The 20,466-nt window shown below is 45.5% G+C and overlaps 1 protein-coding gene across 1 annotated transcript in view; it reads left to right on the top strand.

The window, feature by feature from the left end:
* The window catches only part of plxna1b (plexin A1b), a 538,027-nt gene extending 523,842 nt beyond the window's left edge, over positions 1-14,185 (top strand). Inside the window, exons 30-31 of the mRNA XM_041191009.1 lie at positions 2,518-2,668; positions 13,994-14,185. Coding sequence (XP_041046943.1) covers positions 2,518-2,668; positions 13,994-14,089 — 247 coding nt within the window. The 3' untranslated portion in view covers positions 14,090-14,185. The remainder of the gene's footprint in view (positions 1-2,517; positions 2,669-13,993) is intronic.
* The last annotated feature ends 6,281 nt before the right edge of the window (positions 14,186-20,466 follow it).

Below are 20,466 nucleotides of genomic sequence, written 5' to 3' on the forward strand. Positions count from 1 at the left end.
TGTTCAGGAATCTTGCTGAAGTCAGTTTTGAAATTTTTTTACTGGACCGCCCAGCTTCAGCAGCGTTTTTGAGGCGAGAGTTCTAAATTATCGCCGCCCTCTGTGTGCAGAAGTGTTTCCTGAGAACTACCCCTGAACAGCTCAGCTCTTTCTGGGTTCTAGCCCCTTGTTCTGGACTCCCGCACCTGAGGAAGGAGATTCTTTCTTTTCTGCCTGTCCCTATCAAAATCAATCACCTTCCACATCTCACTCAGGTCACCCTTCAATCGTCTTATATGGCCTGAGTTTCTCGCCCGTCGGGCGCCCATGATTGGTGGACCCGGGAGCGGGCTGGAAAAAGGGCCCCCCTCACCGCGATTTCCTGCTGCCTGGTCGATTAACAGCCGAACAGCGTGAAACGCGCCCTGAGAAAGGCTCAGCGCTGCCACTGGGGAGCAGGAAGTCCTTGCGGCTGCTGGTGAGCGCTCACACCGAGCTCCCCCAAAGGCAGACCTCCACAGGATAGACGAAACAACGGAAGTGCTGCAAAATATGTCCACGCGGCACAATCAAGCACCTGAAAGCAAACCTCATTTGAAAAAAAAAAACAGTTCCCCAGACACCCCTTTTTATTTTGTTTCCCCACGGAGGTTCCATCCGGCCCTGGATCGAGGTTTGGGCAAAAATGTCAAGGCCGCCTGGCCGATCGGCCCGTCCGCCAGCTGTAAAAGTGGACGGGCCACGAACAATCACTTACAATTGCCCCCCCTTAACAGGGCTTGACTACCCGCTTCACAGTCAGCGGGCACTGCAGCGCTCGCCCACCCAGCGAGGTATCGCCCGGTGACATCGGGGCCCCTCGCCTGACCCCATCTCGCGCTATTTCACGGCCGGATGGGTCGGGCGCGTGTCTGCCCGCCTATGGGATGTCAGATTCTGGCCTACGTAAGTAGATGCAAAGCTGGTCTATGCCACCTATCCTTGTACTTGAGCCTTTTTAGCTCCAGTATCATTCGGGTAATGAGCGATTTAAAAAATTGTCGACTAGAAGCTCAGCTTAGAGCCCACCCTCTCCAGTTTTAGCTAAAGGTGGCAGTGCAACTTGAAGTGATTATAACCGGGCTACGCCTTACTGTAATGATATTTCCATTGCAGCCTTACCAGAGTGCGCTTCACGGCATGAATTGCTTCTGAATTTCTTGCGGCTGTTTATAAGTCGTCAAATATTGACACCGTTATGCCAGGGTTTCCCAAACTGTGGGCCGTGACCCCCCTCCCCCCCTCCCCCCTCCCACCAATGGGTTTGTGGGATGAGTAATCGGGTTAGCGAGCTCCCAGGCAGCAGCAATGGCTGTGGAACAGAGACTCCGGTTTGGCAGCCCTGCGATCAGCTGCAAAGCCCTTTTAATGGGCATGGCCTAATGAAGCAAGCTGTGCAAAGTGGTTGGCATCTTGGTTTTCTCTAGTGCCTCTACTCCTGAGCTTTGAACCCCACCCCCCTCCTCTACGTCCCAGTCGGCAACTCTCCACCCCTTCACTCCAGGGGCTCACCAAGTGTGAAGCGTGAAAATGGGGTCACAGCAGGAACGAGTTTGGGAAGCGCTGCATTACACACGAGCTATTACACCCCACAAACACCGAGACGAGTGGTGTCTTTCCTGGTGATGTGAGTTGAAGCAGGAACGCAGACACGAGGAGAGTCCCCTGTTCCTCTTTGAGTAGTTCTGCGGGGTCTTTTAACATGCACTGAACAGACTTATTTGGTGTGATGTGTCACCCGAAAGGGAGCATTCCGTCACTGTGACACTGGAGCACAACCCAGTTTACCTGACTTGATTCCACAACCTCTTGCCCAGAAGGCGAGTTCTATCCACTGAACCAAGCTGACACGCAAATTGGAAGGCCATTGTGTTCTCATAGTGGGAGGTCTACTCTAGATGTTGAGATTAACGTCTATTCTATCGCCTCTCCTATTCTTCCAAAGTGGGATTGAACCCTCTTTGTGAAAACAAAGTAAAAAGAGGGAAAAGTCGACATACAATTGCTCTTTGCTCCACGTGATTAGATATTGAGGGAGGTTCATTCAGCAATTGTGGAGACTTCCCTGCCATACCTTTAACACGTCCTTACAACCGTAAATAGTCTGGGATGCACGCAGTCACCTTGAGTTAGTCACCATGCTGAGCACACACCACTGTTGACCCCAACATTTTGATCCCAACATTTGACGGTCACTCTGGCCAGTAAACTACGAACTTACTCCCTCTCATCTCAGGGCCATTTCTACGTTCTGTTTATGGTTGAGAAGCTGAGGGTGTAGCTTCAAGATCAGGGAGTGGGTGGGAAAGTGGAGTTGAAGCCCAAGATAGGCCACAATTGTATTGAATGGAGAAGCAGGCTCAACGAGCCGAATGGTCTACTCCTGCTCCTATTTCTTATGGTCTTACCTGGTCTCCAAACCTGTTTTGAAATCAATGTCATAGGATTTTGTGGCCATGCTTGCTTGTGAATTACTCTTTTTCAATGTGATCTGGGCAGGTACTATGCGGATATCTCCAAGATGCCTGTGATCAGTGACCAGGACATGAGCGCTTATCTGGCTGAGCAGTCGCGGCTACACTTGAACCAATTCAATAGCAATAGTGCACTGCATGAGATCTACACCTACATCAACAAGTACAGGGATGAGGTAAGCGCTTCAGATGGCGTTCTGCTATCCGACCATCTTCTTTTTCCCTTATGTCATGCCTGGTTTTATCCCCCTTCTCTCTTGCTGGGGTCTGTCTCAACAGACAACGGCTGCCTTACAACATTTCGCTCAAGTGTCCTTCCACTCATTACCCTTGTCAGCGGGCTAGACCAACTGTGGGCGGAACTGCAGCTGTACTAGATCCTGGTCCACACCCATCATCCATTCTCCAGCAGAACAATGGAAGTGTCGAGGCCTTCCCACTACCCTATAGGGTGCTCTTCCTCTTCGTACCAACCCCCTTACCCCCTCCAGTAGCCCAATTTTAACACACCTAGCCATTGCTTCATTACTTGACATAATAACATAAGAGATAGGAGCAGGAGTAGGTCATTTGGCCCCTCAAGCTATTCAGTAAGATCACGGCTGATTTGATTGTGGCCCCAACCCTGCATTCCTATCTGGTTCCCATAACCCTTGACATCCTTGTGGAGCAAGAATCTGTCTATCTCAGCCTTGAGTAGGTTCAATGACCCAGCCTCCACTGCCCTCGGGGATAGAGAATCCAAAGATTAATAAGAGAAGAAAGAAGAAATTCCTCCACATTTCTGTCTTAAATAGGTGACCCTTGATTATGAAACTTTGGCCACTAGTCCTCTATTTGCCCCATGAGGGGAAACAGCCTTTCAGCATCTGCTCTGTCAAGACCCTCAGAATCTTTTATGTTTCAATAAGATCACCTCTCATTCTTCTAAACTCTAATGAGTGTAGGCCCAAGCTACTGACATTAGGTAACTCAGAAAGTGCTGGAAAATCTCAGCCAGTCTGACAGCATCTGTGCAGAGAGAAACAGAGTTAACGTTTCTAGTCCAATTTAACGATGACTCTTATTTTCCTTTTGTTAACTGAGAAGCCAAGGTGAACGAGCAAAGCCCTTAAGTACAAGACAACCAACCAACCAACCAGTGTGAGGTAAATTAAGGAGTATTGGTGAAGCTGACACCAAGCTCACTCCCTAGGTGCCTCTGCCTCTCTCTCCTCCTTTAAGAGGCTCATTAATACCTTCCTTCCTTTGACCAAGCTATTGATCAACTGCCCTAGCATGAAGGGAGGAAGTGAGGGCCCTTGAGAGGGAGCAGAGGAGATTTACCAGAATGGTTCTAGGGACGAGGGATCTTAGTTGCAAGGTTCGGTTGGAGAAGCTGGTGTTGTTCCCCTTGGAGCAAAGGAGATTGAGGGGAGATTTGATAGAGGGGTGCAAGATTATGACAGGTTTAGGTAAGGTACACAAGGAAAAGCTGTTCCATAAGACATAGTAGGCCATTCAACCCATCGAGTCTGCTCTGCCATTCAGTGAGATCATGGCTGATCTGATAATCCTCAACTCCACTTTCCTGCCTTTTCCCCATAACCCTTGATTCTCTTACTGATTAAAAATCTGTCTATCTCAGCCTTGAATATACTTAACGACCCAGCCTCTACAGCCCTCTGCGGTAAAGAATTCCACAGATTCACTACCTTCTGAGGGAAGAAATTCCTCCTCACCTCTGTTTTAAATGGGCACCCTCTTACTCTGAGATTATGCCCTTCAAGACTTTCCCACAAAGGGAAACAACCTCTCAGCATCTACCCTGTCAAACCCCCCTAAGAACCTTATATGTTTCAATAAGGTCACCTCTCATTCTTCTAAATTCCAGTGAGTACAGGCCCAACCTACTCAACCTCTTCTCATAAGAAAATCCCTCCATATCTGGGATCAACCTAGTGAACCTTCTCTGGACTGCCTCCAATGCCAGTATATGTTTCCTTAAATAAGGGGACTAAAATTGTTCACAATATTCTAGGTGTGGTCTAAATAGTGCCTTGTATCATTTTAGCAAGACTTCCTTATTTTTATATTCCGTTCCCTTTGAAATAAAGGCCAACATTCCATTTGTCTACCCTATTACCTGTTGAACTTGTAGGTTAGCTTTTTGGGATTCATGCACAAGGACTCCCAAATCCCTCTGTGCTGCAGCTTTCTGCAGTCTTTTTCCATTTAAATAATATTCAGCTCCTCTATTCTTCCAGCCAAAATGCATAACATATCACATTTTCCCACATTATATTCCATCCGCCAAGTTTTTACTTAACCTGTCTATATCCCTCTGTAGACTCCTTGTGTCACCCTCACCACTTGCCTTCCCACCTATTTGTGTGTCATTCGCAAACTTGGCGATAGTACATTCACTTCCCTCATCTAAGTCATTAATATATATTGTAAATAATTGTGGCCCCAGCACTGATCCCTGTGGCACTCCACTAGTTACAGGTTTCCATCCTGAAAATGCCCCCCTTGTCCCGACTCTCTATCTTCTATTAGTTAGCCAATCCTCTATCCATGCTAAATATATTAACCCCAACACCGTGGGCTCTTATCTTATTAAATAGCCTTATGTGCGGTACCTAGTTGAATGCCTTTTGGAAATCCAAATATATTACATCTACTGGTTCCCTTTTATCTATCCTGCTTGTTACCTCCTCAAGGAATTCTAATAAATTTGTTAGGCATGATTTCCCCTTCATGAAGCCTTGCTGACTCTGCTTGATCATATTATACATTTCTAAATGCTCTGCTATTACATCCTTTATAATAGACTCCAACATTTTCCCAATGACAGACGTTAAGCTAACTGGCCTATTGTTACTTATTGTTTTATCTCCCTCCCTTTTTGAATAAGGGTATTCCCATTAGCTGATGATACAAGGACAAGGAGGACACAGATTTTTAAATTTTTGCAGAGGCTGTTCTGAGGAAGAACTGTTTTATGCAGCCAATGGTAATGACCTGGAACTCGCTGTGTGTGAGGGTGGTGGTAGCGGAGATGATCAATGATTACAAATAGAAATTGGTTGGGCACTGGAGCAAAATAAACATGTAGGGCTACAGGGATAAAGCAGGGGAATGTAACTGACTGGAGTGCTCTGCAAAGAGCCAGCCAATGGGCCGAATGGCCTTCTGAAATTGTTGCAGACTTGGCTCCATCTAGCCAGCAAGCAGGATTGGGCGGCCAATGAAAGAATTACAGAAGCTCCATACGGAAGCAGTAAGTGCATCAAAGAGAGAGATTACCAACCTCAGGTGTCGGTGGCTAATGATTCAGTCCCTCTCCTGCACAGCTCATCACCTTCCTTGTTGCGCTCCAATGATGAAATGTGCGTTTCTGAGCATGTGTTTGCTTCATGAGGGGTCCCTAGATCACCTGTACTTTGGCACAGACCGATTCCAGTTCAGCAGTGAAACTGCCAGTCTGTGTATAAATTTATTTTTAATAAAAATCACAGTCCCTTTGTAGCTCACCTTTACTGAAACAGGCTTGGTATGGTTTACATATACAGATATGTCCAATTTGAAGCATTTAAATGGGCAGATTGAAGAGCAATTAGGACAAGTTCAGTCAGTATGGGGATTCAAGCTGAGAAAAATCATACAAACATACTCTTTCCTTTTGGGATTTATATCTTTCTTCCCTTTATATCTGTAGTTTTGCCCCTATCCTGTCTGGATGGATTTGATTCTCATTGTGAGCAGGTAATGTTGGAGCTGATCCCAATCCCCCTCACCTGTTGACTTGACTCAAACAATGCCAGAGTGGGGTAGCTGAGAAATATTTTGCTTTGCAGCCTTTCTTTATCCTTTCATGGGATGTAGGTGCCACTGGCAAGGCCACAATTGGTTTGCTATTCCTGAACTGAGTGTCTCGCTCGGCCATTTCAGAGGGCAGTTAAGAGTCAACCACATCACTGTGGGTCTGGAGTCACATGTAGGCCAGACCAGGTAAGGATGGCAGATTTCCTTCCCTAAAGGGCATTAGTGAACCAGATGAGTTTTCATGACAATCGACGATAGTTTCACGGTCACCGTCACTGAGACTAGCTTTCAATTCCAAATGTATTAATTGAATTTAAATTCCACCGGCTGCTGTGGTGGGATTTGAACCAATGTCCCCAGAGCATTAGCCTGGGCCTCGGGATTACTAGCCCAGTGACGTTACCGTCTCCCTTGTTGGAGGCAGGAGCCGATCCTGGCATGGCGAGGGCAATGGGGCACCCGGGACCTTAGTGAATGACAGGATCAACAGCCTATTACCTTAACCCAAGGGTTTTAAGAGTTGAGAAAGAAACAGGTGAACAGTGGAGAAGGAAAATGGAGGAATTAGAGTCAAATCAACTATGGAAAGAGAAATAAAGAGAGGGAAAGAAAGATTGAATGAATAGAGAAGGAAAAGTAAGAAAAAAATTAAAATCTGAAATGTTTTAAATCTCTAAGAAGAATTGCTACATGTAAGAATGAGACTGAAATTGACTGAAAGGTTTAAATGGTTCCCTTACTGGGCTAGAGAGACTGTATTTGATTACCAAATTGTTAAAAGACTAATTGCTTTCTTAATGGGCCAGCCCTGACTTTCTGCTGCAAGTTTAATGGACAATTAATGTGCAAATCCAGCAAGCTCTTAAAAATAACCAGGAGGCTAAGGACGAGATAATGGCTCATTTATGCGTTAATAATTGTGGGCATTGTCAACTTGTCAACCTTCTCAGCAAAATAGACCAACTCACAGATTATAGACTAACTCGCAGATTTCCAAAAAAAAGGTGAGGTGAGAGTGACTGCCCTTGACATCAAGGCGGCATTTGACAGAGTGTGACATAAAGGAGCCCTAGCAAAACTGGAGTCAATGGGAATCAGGGGGAAAACTCTCTGCTGGTTGGAGTCATACCTAGCACAAAGGAAGATGGTTGTGGATGTTGGATGTCAGTCATCTCAGCTCCAGGACATCACTGCAGGAGTTCCTCAGGGTAATGTCCTCAGCCCAACCATCTTCAGCTGCTTCATCTATGACCTTCCTTCCATATTAAGGTCAGTAGTGGGGATGTTCCGCTGATGATTGCACAATGTTCAGCATCATTCGTGACTCCTCAGATACTGAAGCAGTCCATGTTCAAAAACAGCAAGACTTGGACAATATCCAGGCTTGAGCTGACAAGTGGCAAGTAGCATTCACACCACACAAGTGTCAGGCAATGACCATCTCCAACAAGAGAGAATTCAAACATCACCCCTTGACATTCAATGGCATTACCATCACTGAATCACCCACTAACATCCTGGGGGTTACCATTGACCAGAAACTGAACTGGACTAGCCATATAAATACTGTGGCTACAAAAGCAGGTCAAATGTTAGGAATTGTACGATGAGTAACTCACCTCCTGACTCCCCAGAGCCTGTCCACCATTTGCAAGGCACAATTCAGGAATGTGATGGAATACTCCCTATTTGCCTGGATGAGCTCCTGCAACACTGAAGAAGCTGGACACCATGCAGGACAAAGCAGTCTGTTTGATTAGCACCACATCCACAAATATTCACTTCCTCCACCACCGACGCACAGTAGCAGCAGTGTATACCATCTACAAGATGAACTGTGGGAATTCAACAATGCTCCTTAGACAGCACCTTCCAAACCTACGACCACTACCATCTAGAAGGACAAGGGCAACAGAGAGATGGGAACAGCACCATCTGGAAGTTCCCCTCCAAGCCACTCACCATCCTGACTTGGAAATATATCGGCTGTTCCTTCACTGTCGCTGGGTCAAAATCCTGGAACTCCCCCCCCAACAGCATAGTGGGTGTATCTACACCACACGGACTACAGCGGTTCAAGAAGGCAGGTCACCACCATCTCAAGGGCAATTAGGGATGGGCAATAAATGCTGGCCCAGCTAGTGAAGCCCACATCCTGTGAATGAATAGAAAAAAAGCATGCAAATTCCATTTGGGGGCAGAGATGAGTTGGGTTGGGGTCCATTGAACTATAGGTATGAAAATTCATGGCACAATATTCTTCAGCTCATTGTGTTTTTGCTAATTCCAGTGCCCTGCTCTCTCCCATAAACCTGTATTTAACTTTGTTTCAAATCTATCCAGTTTTCACTCAAAGGATGTAATCCCTGTGGCAAAGCAGTCCATACTCCAAGAAACCTCTGCAAAAGGAAATTAGATAGATGTTTTTCACAAAATAATATTTTTGGGGGCGTATAGTATGTGAGTCGTTTGAGACAAGGTATGTGGGAAGTGTAACGTGATTGAGAGGAACCACGTGATTTTGGAGCTATGTTTCCAAAAGTTTTTTCATCACTGGGAATTTTCCTCATGTCATGTCTGGCTCTGTTGTAGACTAATTAAGAGAGATTAATCACTGCGATTAGTCAACAACTCCATTACCATTGTGTCATGTGACCGCCAGGATGGTAGAAGGTGAGCTAGGTGGATGTGGGTTTCTTGCCTAGTGCTTTCCTATATTTCAATGCACCCTTTCACCTCCCTGTCTCTCAGGCCATCAGTTCAAAACTGTCACCTTCACCATTGAATCCCTGACCGGAGAGAATGGCTTTGTTCCACCCTCTTAAAACACTTTGAAATCTCTGCTTGGCCTTTTCTACTGCTGTGGGTCATTGGACAGTAATCAAAAGACTAAAACTGCTTTCACTGTATCCCTCCTTCTAGCCAGTTGAGCCCGCTGATTTATAAAAATTACCATTGCTTTTGTGCTCTTATACCTCTATCCGTAAAGCTCGGGATCCTACATGCTTTTTTTTTTAAACATCCTTGCAAATCAGGAATACCTTGGAAAATTGGCAGGAGACTCAGCCACCCTTTCTCAATTATCAATTGATTTGCCATTTTACAATCCAGCAGAGCCAAGGCATAGTACAGTAGAGAAGGAAGCTCTATAGCCCATTGAGTCTTGTACTGGCTCTTTCAGAGAGCAATCCAGTTAGTCCCACTTCCCGGCTGGCTCTTTCCCCATTTCCCTGCAACTTTTTCTTCTTTGCCTTTTTATCAATTGCCTTTCCAAAGCTACTATTGGATCTGTATCCACCACCCTACCAGACAGTGCATTCCAAATCCTAACCACTCGTCATGTAAAACAGATTTTCCTCATGTCATCTTTGGTTCTTTTTGCCAATCACCTTAAATCTGTGCCCTCTGGTTATTGACCCTTGAGCCATTGGAAACAGTTTCTCCTCATTTACTCCATTCAAACTCTTCATGGTTTTAAATGCCTCTATCAAGTCACCTCTTAGCCCCGTCTGGTGAACAACCTCGGTTTCCCCAGTCCATCCATGTAATTGTAATCTTTCATCCCTGGAACCATTCTCCGCAACCTCTTCCCCGCCCTCCATGCCCCTCCTAAATTGTGGTGCCCAGAGTCTGTGGTTACTAATGGCTGTTCATTAAAACCTGCTCAGTTAACGCTCCCTTAGCCACATCCACTTGTTGGCAAGCGTCGGCAGTAATTAACACTGAGCCGAGCAGCTTGTGTCAGGCAGAGAAAAAAAAAACCCAAAAAGGCAGGCAATTGCCACTTGGCCTTGATGAAAGTTAGCCTCCATTTTGAGCGAGAGGCTTTATCAAATCGTTCCTTTATTTAATGTATTTTTTAAAATTGTGCTTTCCGTAATTAGTTTCAACTCTTAAGCACAACACTGCAGTTGCCAACCTTCTTACTCATTGTCGGAGAATTTAATGCTATTTTATGTTTCATTGGGCCCACTGCAACCTGACCACAGTTGAACAGTTTATGGAATGGGATTAGTATACCACCCTCACAGTCTCATTTCCCCAACGCTGTGTGGTATTCCCTTAGGAACTTTTAGACTAAGAAAGGCTAAGACTCGCCCGGTTCATGTTCCACCATGATAGCAGTCGCGTGACACAACAGTATGATGGCCGGAACTTTAGGGCCCTTTCACTCTAAACATAAACAAACCGCGGCCTTGGAGTTACTTTGTGCGGTGATAAATAAATTGACGGCTACTTTCGAAAACAGACAGTGGTCAGCAACCACACACAAACCTGTGCAGCATTAGTCTATAGTCTTAGACTTTTATCGGCGCGTGTTCTTGAAAGATATAAGCAAAAAACTACGGATGCTAGAAATCCAAAACAAAAATAAAAATACCTGGAAAAACCCAGCAGGTCTGACGGCATCTGCGGAGAGGAACACAGTTAGCGTTTCGAGTCCGTGAGCGGACTCGAAACGCTAACTGTGCTCCTCTCCGCAGAAGCTGTCAGACCCGCTGGGTTTTTCCAGGTATTTTTGTTCTTGAAAGATATGTTTGTTCCAGCGCGATTAGAATCATTGCTCCCTGACAACCGCCATCAGAAGGAAGGAGACCAGCTGACTAAAATTAGCGATTTAGGACCAGTATTGTAAAATATGCTAATCAGCTGACGTTATAAGGTTTGGCGAAGGCTTCTAGTTAATATTATTGGGCTGAAGAATTCATGGACAGTTTATTTGTGGAAAAGGCGGAATAAACGTGGAAAATTCCTACATCACAAAGGAGAAACTACACCTCAGAAGTACTTTGTTGTCTGCTTTGGGACGTCGTTGAGGATTGTGAAAGGCGCCATATAAGTGCCAGTCCACTTTTTTTTTTCCTTTTCTTGATTGATAACAGTTCCTGGGAATGTTTCTGGCTCGTTCGAATCATGTTTGCTTGCTTTAACCCTGCCTCAAGATCTAGCTGATAGGAGCATAAGAACGGGAGGAGGGCTACTCAGTCCCTCGGCATTCTGCCCCCCAATGGGATCATGACCTAACTCCATAAACCCACCTTTTCTCCATCTCCCTGAATACCTTTGATGAACAAAAATCTATCAATCTCAGATTTCAAATCAACAATTGATTGCACATCAACATCAATTGCCATTTGTGGAATCGAGTTCCAAACTTCTACCACCCTCTGTGTGTGCAAACATTTAACGTTTACTAATTTCATTCCTCAGTGGTCAGTCTCTAATTTTTAGGCTATGTCCCCTAGTCCTAGGTGTCCTAACCAACAGAAACAGGGTAGATGAGAGAAACTATCTGTTCCCCTTACTATCTTGGATTAAATCACCTGCTTCACCTTCTAAATACTTGGGAATACAACCCTAGTTTGTGTTCATCTTCACAATTGAACCCTTGGAGTCCAACTATTGTTCTACACTACATTCCCTCCAAGCGCAGTATACTCTTCTAGAACTGCTCACCACACTCATTTCTGGGCTGTCTCTTCAGCAACTCCTCAGTTGAAAACTTGTTTGCTAAACACCTCCATAGCCTGACCCCCCTCCCCAGCTCTGTAACCCCCTGAGATCTCTGCGCTCCTCCAATTCTGGCTTCTTGCCCATGCCCGATTTTAATTGCTCCACCATTGGCGACCGTGTCTGCAGCTGCCTGGGTCCTAAGCCCTGCAGTTGCCTCCCTAAACCTCTCCGTCTCTCTCTCCTCCTTTTAAGGATGCCCCTTGCCTTGTCATCTTCCCTGATATCTCCTTATGTGGCTCAGCGTCAAATTGTGTTTGCTAATGCTCCAGCGAAGGATCTTGGGATGTTTCACTAAGTAAAGGGCACGATATAAATGCAATTTCTTGTGTCATTTCCAGCTTTTGCCAACGGAGGTCCACATGCGGAGTTTAATCTGTAAGCGGAGGCTGTCATTAATCAGAAGCAGCAGTGTGGGGACTCTGTATCAGAGGCAGAACCTGTGGAGATATTGATAGAAACTACTGACTGCTGGAAACAGTCTTAATTGTCCTGGTGCTAAACGCAATGATTAACTTAGTGAAATGGTTAATGAAGCACCCATTCCTCTGACTGATCACAGGCTTGGCGACCACTAGCTGTCTAATTGACATCCTCCCCCACCAGCCACCATTGAATCGCTTGAACCCATTGTGCCGACACGATGTGAAGTATTGAGCTGCGCAGACTTTCCCAGTTGGAACGTGTGATTTGAAAGGAGGTTGGGTGGTGGGGGCGGGGGGCGGGTAGGTGCTGGGTGGTAGGCGGTGAGGGAGGGAGAATTTCCTCACTGCATCACTTACACAAGAAGTCAGGAGATCATTTTAAATGTCCACAGGGTAGACCCCTGGTGTTACAAACTCATGGCTGCTTTGGTGACCGGTTGCAACCTCTGAAATAGGGGGTCCTTGCTTCAGCAAGCGAATCTATTCACCCGCAACGGGTACATCACAGGAACAATTCTTTTTTTTTTAGAAATTGCCATGTTCTCCATTTGATTTTCTCAGCGTTGTCACTGTGAATTTCTCTCTCTCTCTGTCCGTCTCTCTGCTGAGGGCAGTAAACAAAGAGAAAGAATTTGCATTTCTGTCACACTTTTCTCAGCCCCACGATGTCCCACAAGTGCTTTATGTCCAGCCAAGTACTTGTTGAAGTGTAGTCACTGTTGTAATTTTAGGGAAACGCAGCTAATAAATTGTGCACAGCAAGGACTGGGTAATCTTTTCTTTCTGTGATATTGACAGAGGGGTAAATGTTGGCCAGGGCAGCAGTGAGGGTTTCCTGTCTTCCTCTTCGAAATAGTGACACAGAATCTTTTCTGTTCACCTGAGGTGAGGGTGGGGGGTGGGGAGGGTGGGGGAGGGCAGGGGGCTTAGTCTAATTTCTCATCTGAAAGAGGGCACCTCTGACAGTACAGCACTCTTTCAGTGCTGCACTGCAATGAAACTGGACCCCATCACCTGCTGGCACAAGAGTGCCATTGAGATGCAGCTGAGGCAAGGTTTTATTCTTTCGTGGGATGTGGGTGTCGCTGGCAAGGGCAGCATTTGTTGCCCATCCCTAATTGCCCCTTGAACTGAGTGGCTTGATAGGCTATTTCAGAGGGCAGTTGACTGTCAACCACATTGCTCTGGGTCTGGAGTCACATGTAGGCCAGACCAGGTAAGGACGGCAGATTTCCTTCCCTAAAGGACATTAGTGAACCAGATGGGTTTTTATGAGAATTGAAGATAGTTGTCATGGTGACCATCTCCATTACTGAGACCAGCTTTATATTCCAGATTTCCAAAAATTAATTAATTCATTGAATTTAAGTTCCACCAGCTGATGTGTTGAGATTTGAATCTGTGTCCCTAGAGCATTAGCCTAGTTTTCGGGTTTACTAGTCCAATGACATTACCACAACACCACCATCTCTCCTAAAAAGCTTTTACTCTTTTTAAATAGAGGGAAAACTACATTAGAGACCAGTTCTCCAGGCGTACTAATTAATGATAAAAGCAAAACACTGCAGGCGCTGGAAACTTGAAACAAAAACAGGAAATGCTGGAAAAACTCGGCAGGTCTGACAGCATCTGTGGAGGGAGAATCAGAGTTAACGTTTCGAGTCCGTATGACCCTTCTTCGGGGCTAATCAATGGTTTCTAACTCATGATTTTTTTTTTCCCCCCGCCCACCTTGTTCTCCCACCCCTTTTGTTTCAGATCTTGTCAACTTTGGAGAAGGACGAGCAAGCAAGAAGGCAGAGGCTACGAAGTAAGCTGGAGCAAGTGATCGACGCCATGGCCTGCAGCAGCTGAGACCTCGCCAGGGGAGGAGGAATGAAGGAGGAAGGAGAGGGGGGGAAGAGGTTCAGTTGACATCCAGCGCCCGGAAGACTTGCCTGAGTGTGTCTGTGTGTGCGGGGGGGTTGGGGAGTGAGCGGGGTTGTGGGGGGGTGGGGGGTGGGTGGTGGGAGGGGATGGTGTGGAAAATGGGATGGGGCGGGAAGGAAACGTGAATCGAACAGTGTGCACGTTGGGTCCAGCAGCGATCGGAGAACCAGGCGGGCCTGCGGCACAGAGTTCCGCAATCGGCAGATTCCACCCCCCCGGCTGCGTGGCGAGTTGGGTCATGTGACCGGGGAGGGGGACCGGTGGGGGGGGGGGGGTTGGGGGGGGGGGGGGGAGGGAGGAGGGGCCATGGGGAGAGGAGACCCTGAGTCGACATGACTCTGGGACTTGAACTGGACTGCTGTTCTCCTCTTAACAGTTAGTGTTACTGCTAAAATTTGCACAATTTACAATTTAAAAAAAACAGAAGAGAAAAAAAATGAAAAAAAAGAGAAGTGTTTCCACTTTTAAAAAAATTGATATAGAACTGAGTTCCATGAGCTTTGATATGATATTTCCAAAAGGTTGTGTTCTGTGCCATCGATTTCATTTGAATGTTCTTTAGTGAAATACTTGTTAGTTGAAACTTGTGCTATAATTTAAATGTAATATGCCTAGTGACTGATGGTGATAAAAGGTTTAAAAATAATAAAAAAGGGTAAGGGGGAGAAAATTATTGAAAAGAAACTGGTAAGAAAGAAAGAGGGAGAGAGACTGTGAGATAGGGACAAGCCACACACGAACAAGGGGCCCTGTGGAAAAGGATGAAGAGATTTTGCGCCGTGAGATTTTCGGAGACTTTAATCCGTGGATTGCTCCTTTTCTATGGATCCTGGAGTGACTGAAAGGATGTGTGAGGGGTGGTTTGGGGGGGGGGGGGTGGGTGTCGCAGAGGGGATGGGAAAGAGGGACGAAGGAGGTACAGAAAATCAAATGGCTTCTTGGGGAAGCGGTCGTTTCTATGGGTGATGAGGTTAAAATGCGGGGCAAGGGGTCAGGTCGGACATGCTCCTTTTAAAGGGTAACTTTTTTTTTTTGGCATTTTATTTCCTTCCATTCTCTTTAAATGTTTTATTTTGTAAAAACAAAAGAAAAAAAACGGGAAGAGTAATGATGGTGTTTTTTTTTTGGATTGGGGGCTGTTATTTAACCCTCCATATTCTAGGATGTTAAGGATTTAGTAGGGAGGAGCCTTCTCCTTAACAACGCCTTACAAAGGTGGCAGGCAAGTACCGATCAGCTAGTCCATCCAATCTTCGTAAATCAAAAAGGGGATGCCATTGCTAAACACTCATTCCCTGCCCACCCCTGGCCAGGTCATCCCTTGGGAGAAGCAAAGAAAGCAGAGAGAAACCCAGGACCAGTCAGGGATAAAATATTCTGTAAAATCCCCCTCCAACCTCCTCCAATGATTGAAACCATTACAGGAGATCACATAGCCCATGGGGTTACCTTCAAAGCCAATTGCCTTCTAGATGGTCCATGAGTGATGAAAGAAACCATCTGTACCATTCTCTCCATCATTTCTCATGACAGGGTTTACGCTTTCCGACTGCTCGTTCTAGGTATTTTTAGGGAGTGCATAGTTTGTAAAAACCCTTTCCCATGTGACTTCATGTGTAGGAAGTGTTGTCACGAGAGTGAAACATCACTATGTGCAACATCAAGAAAAGTCTCAGCGTAAAATATCTGCTCCAAGCTGCCTCTAAGCAGCAGTTCTCCTAACCAGAGACATGGTAGCCAGATAGTTTGTGGATGCCTCCCTTTAGGAATGCAGTGCAGTGCAATGGTACAGTTAACATAGACAATCCAAAGCCAGCCTTGCTCTCAGAGACTTGAGTACAAAATCCAGGCTGACATTTCAGTGCAATAACTGAGGGAGTGCTGCATTGTTGAGGGTGCTGTCTTTCGGATGAGATGTTAAACCAAAGTCTGATCCCTGTGTTTAAGTCTAATGTTAACTCCAAGTTGAGAAGTGCTGACTAAAAATGGGCAATACACCCATGTATGAGCCAATGAATCGCAAGAGATTTATGCTGTATGTCAAAGCTCAATTGAATGCACCACCCCCTTAGCCTCACCGCGTGGAAGTGTAAAGAGAGTAGTTTACTGCGAGTAACATTTGATTCAGATTTTGGGACGGTCGATACATTTTAGAGCATTTAAACTGCCGAGATGGGTTGTTAAAGAGAGCATGTCGCATCTAAGTTATTAGTTAACTCTTATTGGCTAAATCATCTGGGCAGAGGCCAAGGTGAGGGGGAAAGTGTGCTGAAAGCCAGCCCCCTGTGTCTGTCACTTTTTTTTAATCTCACGATGTTAGAAATTCTCACACTGTCACCAGGGGAAATAGACATGATTTTGAGGCCCCTGATGACTGTGTTCACTTTACTGAAACATCACTCTTTGGCCCTCCTCTAAAACTATTCAAAGGACTTGCACAGCCTCAATGATGAATGAAATGCAAGATACACGAGAGACTTGAAGAATTAGTGGTCATGACACTTCTTAAAAATTGCTTAACTTTTGCGAGTGGCGAAACGTTTGAAATATTTGTTGCTCCACATGATGAAATCGAGGTTAATTTCAAAGTGAGTCCCATTGTCAACTCGTTGGGGAGACATCTAATTGTTTGCTGCTTTTTCTCCTTGGTTCTTTTAGTCAGATTCCTCTGCTTATACAGCCCGGTAGCGTTTGCAAATTTGAAAGTTCCAGCTGATGTGACAACAGTTCAATGATATCAAAGGGGGTCTTGTTTGTTTAAAAGCACAAAGAGAGAGAGAGAGAAGGAAGAGAGCCGACTCGGTCAGACAGTGGAAAGGAAATTTCCGGGCACTGGGTCTGAGGTGGAGAAATTTTTATCCTACGAGTTGGTTGTTTGTCGGCCAAGACTCCAAATCTGCGCCTCCCCTTCGATTGATGCATAAAGACGTCATGGGTTTGGCTGGAAGGATCCAATTGGAGGGGTGCTTGAATGTTAAGACAAGTGTTGAGTTCACGTTTTTTTTTAAATTAATTCTGGGGATGCAGGTGTCTGTTGGCGAGGCTGGCTTTTATTGCCAACCCCTGGTTGCTCTTCTGAAGATGGTGAGCCTTCTTACACAGTGGTTTGTTCCAAAGGGCTTTCTAGGCCACTTCAGGAGAAAGTTGAGAGTCAACCATGTTGAGGTGGGTTTGGTGTCACATCTACACCTAGATTGGGGCGAGATGGCAGGTTCCCTTCCCTGAAAGAACATGAGTGAACCAGTCAGGTTTTTACAACAATCTAGCAGCTTCTTGGCCACTTTAAATTGATGGCAGGTTAAAAAAAGACAGTTGAATTCAAATTCTCAAACAGTCCAGTGGGATTTGAACTTGCTATTCTCTGGATTACTAATCCAGTAATTTAACCACTACACAACATAGTCACTGCAGTACATGCCTAAATTAGATAGAAAGCAGCAAGAGTTTTGTTCTGCGTGAGTCAGCCTGATGGGTAATCCTCCTGCGTGTTATGCACATAACTCTTCCAAACTTTCCTATCAGCCAGGGAGCTTGTGTGACAAGGACATTCTACGTTCTTTGTAGAACAGCATGGGGTTGGAGGAGGTCACCTGGAGTGTAATTGAGCCAGACCTGGCGTTGGTTCGGATATTCCAAAGGCACATATCAAAGCCTGCTCCACCCCCAGTGAGGGAGCACATATACACTTTCATCAACCCATCCTCCACCCAATGCACAGAGTTTCATTTCTTTGCTTCCCTCATCCCCACCCCCCACCGTGAACTGACCACATGTACTAAAAGGATGTGGAGGCAAAGGAAGTGAGAACCTAAAACAAAACTAGGAAATGCCAGAGATATGGCAGTTCAGTCAGGATCGGTAAAGGACAAATGTTATAGGTTGGTATATTGGATGGAGACTCTTCTACAAATGATGCTTCCCTCCTGTTTACTTCCACCAATTCTTTACTTTAATATAGGAGGAGCCAACAGCTAGTTTTAATGAAGGTTGAGATGAGGGGTACAAAATTGGCACCTTTAAATGTTCCTCTTTACCCCCTCCCCCCACCCCTTGCCCAGCCCCACCCCCACCACCACCACTCATCTTCCCGGATACTAAGCGCAATTTGCCAGACTTGTGCCCCATTTAATGTGTTGCGAACCTGAGCCAATGATGAGGGTTTCTGAAGATTGAGGCCATTATACATATGAAGAGTTTTCAATTGAAGCCAATTCAAAGGGAAAGGTCACTATTCCTGTAATGATTGTTGCATTAATGAGATGTGACAGTTCTGTTCTCATTCTGGTTCCAAGCTTGTTAAGTTAACAAATGCATTGTGGACCAGGACAGTGTTCTGTATCAGTCAGTTCAGTCACCTCTGAGCTATGTTACACCTCCTAACCAACAAATAAATGATTTAACAGGTTGAGGGGTCCCTCACAACATTCCCCCTTCTTCAACCTCCATTCAGATTATAGCCTTTGAGGATCAGAGAAAAAAAAAGACCTCGCAATTTCTAAAGCACTCACAGCCAATTAATTCCTTTCGAAGTGTGGTCACCATTGTGTTGCCAAGCAAACCTGGCAGCCAGTTTGTGCACGGCAAGCTCCCACAAACCCCACTGAGATAAACGACCAGATAATCTCTTCTGAGAAGTGTTGGTTAACTGGAATATCCGCTAGCATATAGTACCATTGGAAGCTTATATGTCCAACTAAACAGCCAGGGCATTGGTTTAACATTTCATCCCATCAGTACCTTTCTATCTGACTGTAGTACTTCCTCAGTGTAGCACTGACACACAAGCCTAGACCATGTGCTCAAGCCTTGGGGTGGGCTTGAACCCACAACCTTTTGACTTGTAATTGGCACATTTGGGTTGGACACGGATTGACGAGTGGAAGGGTTGCCAAAGGTATTCATACATGAGCCACAATTCTCACTATGGTGACTGTACCACATGCCAGTGTTTGGCTGTGTGCTGTGTGCTGTGGGCATTGTACAGTCAAATCAACACAACAGACACCCCATTCCCTTCTTTGTGCAAACCCACATTTTCATAAGTTTAAAGGGTCCCTGTTCTTCAGGCACTGGGTTGCATTCAGGTCTTGAGTTCAAATCTAGACCAACGGGATGAGAGTCTCACCAATTAACTGGCTGTGTTGAATCGAGTGTGATGTTGCTCCATAGTTTGGTGCTGAAATTGATAAGCACTCAGGAGTATGGAAGGTGGAAAGTCATTGCACAGGGTGTTCTTCTGAAGGATGAGCCTGAGACATATTGGGGAACAGCAAAGGCAGCTTTAATTTGGACCTAACTCTCTTCTACATGCTCAGTGCTGATTGCTGGGAAGATGGTGCATTTAATGCCCTGTATGAATACAACAATTTAGAACAAAGCCCTTGTTGAAATTGGTGGGATAAATTAGACTGACTATTCACATCACACAAGCTTTGCTAAGTGCAACTCTTTATTTTTTTTAGAAAAAGAATCATTCCTGAAGCTGCTCCACCTCTGAAAAAGAGCAGAGTAACTTCTGACAGCCGGAATCCCAATTCCAAACACACAGGTTCTGGCAAAGTTTAGCCCAAAGCGTTAACCATTTTCTTGCCCGCTTGCTGGTGGACTCCACAGTGACTGGGCTTCCCAGTTGAAAGCGGCCAGCACCATTCGTTCTTCAATCTACTGAGTTACAAAATGAAGGGCTTAGATTGTAGCATGTTGGCCAATCCCAATGTACTTCTCCCGTGGCCGACCTTTTCTCACAATGAAGCCACCAAGCAACAAGAAAGGAGAAAACGTGTTTTTAATAATTAATAAAAACTGGCAGTGTTGCACACTTCATTTTTTCCAAGACAGTTCTGAATAGTGTATGATTGAATTAAATTTATGAGCCGTCATTTTAGAGTTGATTCTTTCCCCTTGCTCTGTAAGAGTTTCCTCCCCTTCTGTGTGATTATCCCCGGTAGCTCATGGGCTTCTCTCTGCCACCTTGGCTTGTGGATATTGTCAACATTGCTGAAAAGAGACCCATGTTGCTGAAGCTTTTCATCTTGCACTCATCAGGACAAACGCAAGAATGCCAAATTTCAAATGCTCACAGTAATTTATACCGCAGGAGATAAAGGTGCTGATTGGTAGGCTAGTCAACTTGGCGAGGCGTTGCCATGGAGGAAGCAGCAGGGAACCGAAGGCTCCCAAAGTCCCCAGGTAATTCAAAAAAAGGTGCAAGGCTTGAACATACTCCTTTTGTTTGCAGAGAACGGGCCCCTGATTTGGTTTACTGGTGTATGAAGGGTTTTGTGGGTAAAAACCTCCAAGAC

The sequence above is a fragment of the Carcharodon carcharias genome, chromosome 7, assembly GCF_017639515.1.
Source record: "Carcharodon carcharias isolate sCarCar2 chromosome 7, sCarCar2.pri, whole genome shotgun sequence".
NCBI classification, from domain to species: Eukaryota; Metazoa; Chordata; class Chondrichthyes; order Lamniformes; family Lamnidae; genus Carcharodon; species Carcharodon carcharias.